At 58.0% G+C, this 9,667-nt stretch overlaps 1 protein-coding gene across 1 annotated transcript in view; it reads left to right on the forward strand.

The window, feature by feature from the left end:
- The window catches only part of LIMD1 (LIM domain containing 1), a 46,489-nt gene that overhangs the window by 17,143 nt on the left and 19,679 nt on the right, over window positions 1–9,667 (forward strand). The window contains exon 2 of the mRNA XM_006170124.3: window positions 9,524–9,625. Within this exon, the coding sequence (XP_006170186.1) occupies window positions 9,524–9,625 (102 nt within the window). The remainder of the gene's footprint in view (window positions 1–9,523; window positions 9,626–9,667) is intronic.

Consider the following 9,667-nt stretch of genomic DNA (forward strand, 5'->3'; position numbering starts at 1 on the left):
GCCCTCTCTCTCCCTCTCTCTCCCTCTCTCTCCCTCTCTCTCCCTCTCTCTCCCTCACTCTCTCCCTCTCTCTCTCCCTCTCTCTCCCTCTCTCTCCCTCTCTCTCTCTCTGGCTAGTGTCTATGCTGCCAGCAATGACAAGAGACCCTCACCCCTGCAGGTAAGGGAGATGAACTGCAGGACTCGTCCGTCTGGCTTGTTTCCCTCCGTCACTGCGTACTCACCCTTGCCGGCGTGTTACCTGTCCTGCCTTTTTGCTGCGCAGTGGTCTCCCACCGCGTGGACATACCGCAGGGGCATTCCATGTCGTGCTGAGTGTGGCTGCTGTGGCCGCGTGTGTACCCATGGTCCTGTGGACTGTGGAGTTTCTGGGTTGCGTGGCGGGGGTCTGTGACACGTCGACAGCTGCCAGAGAGCGTTCCGCCGTGGCCGTGCCGTCTCGTGCTCCCACCAGAGATGAGCGAGCGAGTCTCATCTGGGCTGTTCTTGGAACCGCGTGCGGGCGCGGCTTCACTTCGGACCTGCGAGACCACGTGCTCCCTGAGTGGCTCATGCTGGCTGATACCCTTCCAGTGTCTCCTGTCGAAATGTTCAGGGCTGGCAGGTGCCGTGGTGGTTAGGGCCTGGACTCCCACATGGCCAACCTCGGTTTGAGTCCTAGACCTGGTGGCTTGCCTTCTCACTTTCTCTCTCTCTCTCTCACATAAGCACACATGCCTATAACAAATTAAAAATAATAAATAAAATGAAATAATTCTTAAAGTTTTCTTTACAGGAAACTTTCATCTATGCATGCTCTCTCTTTTTTAAACATGCTTCATTTATTTTTAATTTTATTTTATTCATTGTCATTATTTTAATTTTATTTTTTGAAGTTGACCAGACAGAGACAGAGAGAAGGAAAGTGAGAAAGCAAGCTGTAAGGTCTGAGGCTTGAACCACAGTCAGCCATGTGGGTGTCCAGCCACCTTAGCCACCACGCCACCTGCCAGCCCTGACCATGCGCTCTTAAGGGTTTAATTTTTCTCCTCTTGTATAGTTCTGATTCCTGTGTTTTTCCCAGACAGGGTCTCACTGCCACGAGCCGCCCAGCTCGGGCCACGGCGCTCCTTCACACCGACTTGCAGACGCGTTCACTGCGGTGCTCAGCCTCGAGCTGTGGGCCCTCCTGCCTCAGTCTCCCGAGTTGCTAGGGCTGTAGGGCGTGCCGCTGTGCCCGTCTTTTCTTTATTATAGAAGTCTTCTGTCGTTTTTGCCATTTTAAAACTCTTAATGAACAAGCCAACTGTAGAAAACTCAGGAAACAGGGAGAATAGTCAGCCGGCATCTCACCCTGAGGTTAATCGCTGTCACGACAGACCTTGTTCTTCTCTATATACAAAGACGTTTACTTTGAAAGAATCAGAGTGAATGAAAAGGAACTTCGTTGTAGAGCTGGGGACGATAGTGAACCTCGTGAGGAGCGAGGGTGTCCCTTAGGTCCTGGCCGGGCCCGAGGGCTGCGTGGGATGAGTGAGCAGAGAAAGGCACACGCTGTACGACGAGTTTACATGACTCGGGGACCTTCCGAACCTTGGCGGAAACTGAGACTCCCCGAGCGGCCACACGCACAGGCTGTTAGACGAGGTTGGACAGAGGCGACTGCAGGTCAGTGACTGAGTCCCATGGGCGCCAAGGGAGGTTAGGGTTATGGTGACAAGACCGTTCATGCAGACTTTCTTCGGAACCATTACGGAAGAACGGTTCTTTTCTCCTGGCACAGGAGGGCATCTTTTACTCGGGGACGGAGAGGAAGATTAAATCGGCCTTCTTGCATCAGCTGCTTTTCAAGTGGCTTTGGCTTACAGTAATCTTTTCATCAAAGTGGCGTATTTCGGGGTAGGGTATTTTGCCACCCTCCAAGGGCCTGCAGGGAGAAAACCAGAGATCAGAAGCCAGTGAATAAGGCCTTTTCCCTTGTCAGAAAGGCCACTTCCGTTCGGTTTCTGAAACTCCCGGGAGGCTTGTGTCACCGGTTCTGTGTCTGCTCCCACAGGACAGCTGGGTTCTAATTTTATCCAAGCACTTACGATGGAGCATTTGGAGCTGGGCCCCTCCCTGCTCCTCCCCGCAGGGCTGTCCTGCCCGTCTCTTCCCAGTGGGCCCCTTTTCCTTCCGCTGTGGCCCTCTCACTCTCAAGGGGCAGCAGACAAGTGTTGCTCTCTTTCAGTCTGGGGAAAGTTTTTCTTCTGGGTGGCCCAGCCTCTGGCACGGTCAGCCATGTGCCCAGCTGCAGTGTTTGAAGTCACTTGACTGACCACGGGTTTGGGTCCAGCCCAGTTGATCTGAAACCCCAGCCTTGAGGTACCCAGGATCCCAGCAAACTGCAGGCCTGGGGGAAGCAGGTCACGGCGTGCCAGACCCTGTGAGGGTGCTTCTCTCTCTCACACGCGTGTACTCACTATTGGAGATAAATGAAAACCAGAAGAGGTTTCCCTTCCATCTGGCCAGCAGTCTTCTTAAAGCTGACCTGATCTGCCATCGGGTCGATCCCGTTAAACCAAAATCAGGTCACGTGGGGAGAGAGAGATCGCTGAGATTGACTGATTTTTGACAGGTGTTCTCACATCAGGGTCCTCCTGCCCCAGTTTCCCAACTAGCGAGGACACGCACGCAGCACTACGCTGGGTGTTTCTGGGTGGGCCGGGACTGAGCCTGGGCCTCCCACGTGGCGTCCGAGCAGCAGCCTCTTAGCAGCAGGTATCGCCATGGTGGAACCCCTCGAGTGTTGTCATTGTTAAGTATTATGGAGTTTTAAGAATATTTTAGTGAGCAGGCTGGCATTCTGGGTTTTCTTCAGCAGCTGTGTCTGGAGACCTAGCTCACTGCCCGCGGGCCCACCCTCTGGAAGTGCAGCTCGCTGGTGCATAGTGCATCCAGCCGTGCAGCCCTCCCCACTGTCCAGCTGCAGAACATCTCACCCGGAGGAGACTCTGCAGCAGACACGGTCACTCCCTGCCCTGCTTCCCCTCCCTCTATGCCGCGGGCAGCCCTCGAGCTCACTGTCTGTGTGCATCCGTTTCAGAAGCATCTTTGATATTTTTCTTGAAGAAAAGGTCCACTACACTATTGGGTAAGTGGTGTGAGCTGCCTAAAGGCTTTGGGCCTGCTGTACACACCACCCTCCATGGAGATCTGCCACTCAGAGCGGACGAGGGGGCCTTCTCTCCACACCCTCAGGGACTTGTCGCTTCCATCTTGGCCGATCGAGTAAGGACCTACCTGTGGCATCGCTGCGGATCCACACACGGGCACACCTGGCCGGAATGGGGGAGGGTGCACCGCCACGCATCTGCACACGGGCATCTGCACATGGGCACACCTGGTCGGAATGGGGGAGGGTGCATCGCCGCGCATCCACACATGGGCACACCTGGCCGGAACCGGGGAGGGTGCACCGCAGAGCATCCGCACACAGGCATCCGTACACGGGCACACCTGGCCGGAACGGGGGAGAAACTCGATCCACATAACGTGGGTGGGCCTCAAAAGCATTAGCCCGAGTGAAAGAAAGCAGATAAAGAAGAGTGCGTACTGCAGAGTCTGTTTCTATAAACTCGAGGCCATACGGGCTAATCCCTGGTGACAGGAAGCAGGGCGCAGCTGCCTGCGGAGGGTGAGGGCCGCAGAAGTTGGAGCGTGCAGTCTGGGCGGCAGGCGTGAGCTGGTGCTTTCACGGCGTCGGCAAGTATCAGAATAGCATGCTGCTCCCTTAAACGTGTACGGAGGACTGCATGTCGTGTACCCCTCACCCAGGCCGGTTTTCACAAGATCACTCTGCTGCGGTTTCAGGGCCGGCCGCCGTGAGCGCAATTGCAGGGAGAAGGCCACCGTCCCCCCTCTCCTGAGAGTCGCTTCCTTGCACCCCACACTTTCTTCCTGGTTTTTTTTTTTTTTTTTCTTTGCGGTAGTTTTGTCTCGTTTTGACTTTTGCTATGGGGTGTGTGCTTTTGCGAGAGAGAGAGATTGAGAGAGAGAAGGAAAGTGAGAAGCTAGACCTCGGTCCCTTCTCCAGTCTTCTCTTAGGGTTTCGGGCACACACGCACACGTGCCTGGCATGTTTTTCAAGCTGCTCCATGCGGGACTCGACCCATGCAGTCGGCCATGAGGGATCCAGTGTCTCAATCGTCACCCCGCGGCCTTCCTTGGATTATTACAGGCATGTGTGATGACCTTGCCGACTCTCCTCTTTGGGTGTTTCTTTAGAATCCTCGGCAACGGGGAGTGTGACAGTGGAGGGGCCGTAGCTGGGTCCTCTTCCTTCTGTGCAGCCCGAGCCCCTCCTTGGCTGGGCCTCTTAGTGGGCCACGGGGCCGAGCCCGGGGTGAGGCCTGGCGGCATCCCTCCCACTGTGGTCTGATTCCCAGGGCAGGCCAGGGTGCGGGCTCCTTGCTCATCAGCCTAGCCCGGCCGTGACTGAGTGTGTGGGCAAGCGATGGTTTCCTGACTCATCGGTGAGGAGGCGGTGGGCTGTGGCGTCCCTGGCAGAGGCAGGAGGAGCCGAGGGCTGCCTGCGCACACGGGCGGGGCTTAGGGGGGAGGTCCCGGCCAGAGCTGGCCTGTATGCGTGGGCCAGGCAGGCAGCAGGCTGACGCGGGTCTGCACCCCTGGGCAGCTCATGCATTGGGGGTGAGGAGTCCCCTTGTCCTCATGGGGACCCCATGTCTGTGGCAGGGATGGGCTGATAACAGGAGCTTCGAGGTGGACCTGGGCTCAGATTCCATCTCTCCGACCTACCAGCCGTGCTGCTTTCAGTCACAGACCTTTCTAGAACCTGGCATTCAGAAAGGACATGGGGGCTGCTGCTCTCCTGGGTGAAAACTGCCAGGCCGGGTCTGGGCTGCGCTAGGTGCGTCATTTCCTGGAACCTGGAGGTGCTTTGTTCTGTCCACGCCGCTCCTGTGCGTGAGGGTCCGTTCTGCCCTGGCGCACGCTGCAAGGAAGACGTGTTTTCCTACCTCCTGGGCTTCCTGTGGGGTCTTCCTCCCTCCGCGACTGCAACCGACCGGCGGTTTCAAGAGCAAGTGGCTTCCTTCCTTGCTTTGTGTCTGCACGAGGCAGTCCTGGTGGTGACACAGGACCCGGCCACAGGGATGGAGAGTGAAGGGAGACTGCAGGCTCCAGGCTGGAGCTAGAGGAAGCCAGAGAGCGCCCTGGGTGTGCAGGCGGCGGCAAGGCCTGACGTGGGGAGACGGAGTCGGAGGAAGTCCAGGGAGGCCTCGCTGTCGTCAGAGTGTCCGCTTTTAGCCGTCCGTCCTCCCTTTCACTGTCTGAGCAGGGGCGGAGAGAGTGGCAAGTTTTACTCCCTAAACCTGAACAAGGTGAGCTCGCTCCTGGTCTGGTGCTGCACCTGCACTGACTCCCGAGGGCCCCTACCTTTCGGTGCCGTCTGGACGGCTGGTCCTCTTGGTGTGCGCGTCCTGTGGGGGGAGAAGTGGTGGTCACGTCACGCCAAGCTGTTGCACTCCCTGCCCTCCCTCTGTGCAGCCAGCTTCCCACAGCGGCTCCAGCTGAGAGGCCGCAGTGACTGGCCGGGCGTGCAGTTGCGGGGTGTTTGTGCCAACTTCTGTAGAACGACACTCCAGCGCCTCGGCTGAGTGTTACATGCCTGACAAGCTCGCCTCGTGGCTCGTGGTGAAAATGTAACCAGGTCCCGGGAGGGTGTGGGTGTCTGCAGGGTCCCTGTACTACCACTGCCTCTGACAGCTGACGGAATCAGGTTTCTGCGCCGTCACGTTGGAATGTCACGCCAGCGCTCAGCCGATGCCATGTCACCTGTTTCCACTTCATGTACGAGGCCCCCGCAGAGGTTCGTGGGGAAATGAATTCGAGTACGAGTTTTTTTTATTATTGTTTTTAGAAATTTGTTTTTGCCTTAGGGTGCATGTGCTTGCCAGAGAGAGAGACAGTGAAAGGGAAATCAAGAAATCACCCCCTGGGAGGGGGCTGGCCACGCCACAATCCCTTCTCTGTTCTCCTCCTGGGATCTTGAGCACGCATGCACATGTACTCAGCTCGAGTTTCAAGCCGGCAGGTCTGGGATTCAAACTGTGGTCAGCCATGTGGGAGTCCAGCGATGTAACTGCTATGCCATCTGCTGGTCCCCAAGAATAAAAACAAATGGGGGCTCCTGTGTGGTTTCCTCGTAGTGCACATTCTATGGCTGTTTGAAGACTCGTCCCCTCGTGTGTCTGCTGAAGCCAGGCTGAGTGCGTCTTCGCAGTGGCCAGGGGTGCTCAGAGAAGACCCTGAACCTCTGGAATGGTGCTTTGGGGGACAGAAGCGCCCAAGATGCAAGGGAGCAGGTGCCGGGGGGAGGGGGCCGTGCAGGACTGCGTGAGCATGCTCAGCTCCGTGTCTCTGAGCACTGCGGGTCCTTACTCTGAAGCCACTCATGGGCACGAGGACGCGCACAGTGCTGGTGACTAGTGCCCTGACCCAGTGGGTGCCGTGTCCGCGTCCCTCATCCCAGACACCAGGCCCCACGTGGCCCTCCCTGGCCCAGTGGCCAGTCCTCTGGGTCCCGGCGGCTGCTCTCAGCACCATCGGACTGCAGAGCCCCGGGCCTGCGTTAACAGTACGTTAAAGATGCGGAGGGTGGCGGGACCCTGCACCTTCATGCCCCTCCACGGAGCCAGTGCAAGAGTGCACTCTGCCAGGACAGAGGCGGCTCCTGCCCGAGTGCAGCCTCCATCCGCATCAGATCACGGGGCAGAAAGCCATGCGGTGCCTCGGAGCTCCCGGATGCATTCGGTTCCATCGTGATGGGGTGGGCACTCTGGGTTTTGCTGCTTGCTAGAGATGCCATGCCAGCGGTCTCATCCTACACACATGCACACACGTATGTGCGCACACACACACACACGTGTCTACGTGCATTTCATAATTGTGACGAGGGAAGCAGGAGGCACGCAGGAGCTTTCTGGGCCCTTGGACGTAGCTGTTTCTTTGTGTTTGCGGTACGTGGGTCCTTTGCGAAAACTCATCCAATGGTAGGCTTAAAATGTGCATGTCTCACTGTGAGTTTTACCCGGAGAAAACAGAGAGAAAGATGCAGTGAGTGGTGTGGAGGCAGAAGCACTGGGGTGAAGCGGGTTACTGTCTGCAGCTACTTGGACATGCATCAGAAATGAGAGACTATTGGGTTGATCGAGGGACGGGTGGCAAAATGCCCACGGTCACAGAACTGGGGCCTTCGTCTGTCTTCTGCTGCTGAAGTGGAGCACGTGAGCCTGGCCGATTACGATGAGCAGAAACGGATCTGGGTCACGATTCCGGGGCCTGGGGAGGCCGAGAGCTTGGTCCCGGCACCTGCCGAGGGCCTGTCACTGCGTCACTCCCTGGAAGAAGTCAGGCAAGAGATGGGGAGAGCATGAGGGAAAGGGGGCCACGCTCACCTGCTCGGTCAGCTCATGCTGCGATAACCCGTCCACCCCCCGGTAACGGCGTTAATCCACTTACGAGGGCAGAAGGGCAGAGCCCTCGCGACCGAACCCCCTCTCAAACGTCCCGGCTGTCAGCATGGTTGCGCTGGGTCTTGTCCCAGTGCATGACTTCGGGGGCACACACACCTGGCAGTTGGGGTAGAGGTGTTTGGGTGTCCTCTGTGCCATCTTTTCCACTCTCTGCGTCTTTGGACAGTTTCACAATAGAATGCCGAAGGGGAAGGACTGAACGTAGCCAGCACTGAGCGTCCCACGCCGGTCCCCCTGCTGTTTTCCTGCCCAACACGGCGCTGTTCCCAGAGGCCTCGCGCTGGCGAAGGCCCGAGGTCAGGGCGCATTCCCCCTCTGGTCCTGCTGTGTTTGGTGTGAGAACGTTTCACGGAGGACCTCCGTCGGTCGTGATGCGCTTTCTGTGACCCAGTGAGGACTCGGAGGCATGGTGCTTCCTACCTGGAGGCGGAAATCGGTCACCGCCGCCTGAGAGCGGCCTGGCTGGTTGGGCCCAGAGCTGGCGAAAGGTACCTGAGCCCGACCGACCAAAGGACGTGGGCTGGCCCCTGCTGGGTGCAGGGGGAGCTCCTCCCTGTGTATCTATAATCTCAATATCCAAAAAAAGGTTTTTGCCATAGGGTGTGTGCACTCACGGGAGAGAGACCGTGAGAAGGAAAGTGGGAAATCCCCCCAGGGGTGAGGCCACCCCGCAGGCCCTTCGCCTCCACTCTCCTCGCGCATACAACACGCATGGCCTGAGTTTCAAGCCACCGAGTGTGGGACTCGCACTGCAGTCAGCCATGTAGGAGTCCAGCACCTTAACTACCACACCACCTGCTGGCCCCCAGGGGTTTAGACAGGCCCTGCCAGGGCCTCCTTTTGTGCGCTGGCCCAGGGCCTGGGCTGTTGTGCAGGACTGTGGTTGGCCAAGGTGAGAGACTTGCCGTGTATCCGCAGAGCTGCGGAGAGAGCCCGGTGCCGGGAGCTGCTTCTCGCCGTGTGCTGCCACCTGGTCCTGGTACCCAGAGCCCCTGCCCTGAGCGCTTCCCTGCACGGCTGACCACGGCACTGCGGCCTGGTCCCCACGGTCGCCATGGCCTTGTGAGCCCCTCTATGATGCTGGGCAGGGGGCTCTGTGAAGGACCGATGGCCGAGACCAGTGGGGCTTGTTGGGTGAGGGGCCTGGTGATGCAGGAGCCAGGGAGAGCGCTGGCTTTGGGGTCTGACAAACCTGAGCCTTGGGGCCTGATACTTTTTGTAAAACGTGAGACTAGGGGCCGGCAGGTGGCGTGCTGGTTAAGGCTCTGGACTCCCACATCGTCGACAGTGGTTCGAGTCCCGGACCTGGGGGCTTGCTCTCTTTGTCTCTCTGTCTCTCTCTGGTGAATGCATGTGCCTTGTGGCAAATTAAAATAATAATAAATAAACTTAAATAATGATTTTTTTAAAACAAAGTGAGAATAATAAGTCCTAGTAGGCGATTCTCACCAGGAAGTAAAGGAAGTAATTCAGTAGAAATGGCCTCACAGAGGTGCTTAGCACGGTGTAGTCGTGGTGTGGCCCTGGGACTTTGCCGCAGTCAGTGGGAGCTTTCGACCACTCTGGTGAGAGGCCAGGTCGCCGGCTGGCTATCGGGGACAGAGATGTCTACCGCTCTGGTGAGAGGGCAGGTCGCCGGCTGGCTATCGGGGACAGAGGTGTTTACCACTCTGGGTGAGAGGCCAGGTCGCCGGCTGGCTATCGGGGACAGAGGTGTTGACCACTCTGGGTGAGAGGGCAGGTCGCTGGCCAGCTATCGGGGACAGAGGTGTCTACCGCTCTGGTGAGAGGACAGGGCGCCAGCTGGCTATCGGGGGCAGAGGTGGGCCTGAAGTCCAGCATCACGGCTGGTTTCTGCCATGGGAGGGCTGAGGGTCGTCATAGTGGTGGGATGGGGAGAGCCTGGGTGAGGGCTGGAGGTGGGAGGCAAGGCTCACCTGTCATCAGCTGTCACGTGGCTCAGTTTGTCTCGCCCCTCCCAGCTCACCAGTGTGACCTTGTCCTTGCAGGAGCCTGCGTGAAATGCAGCAAAGGTGTGTTTGGGGCTGGCCAGGCCTGCCAGGCCATGGGGAACCTCTACCATGACACCTGCTTCACCTGTGCGGCGTGCAGTAAGTAGGGGCGGGGTACAAGGGGCTCGGGGGCCGATAAAG

Source organism: Tupaia chinensis, unplaced genomic scaffold (genome assembly GCF_000334495.1).
Source record: "Tupaia chinensis unplaced genomic scaffold, TupChi_1.0 Scaffold148065_1, whole genome shotgun sequence".
Lineage (NCBI taxonomy): Eukaryota > Metazoa > Chordata > Mammalia > Scandentia > Tupaiidae > Tupaia > Tupaia belangeri.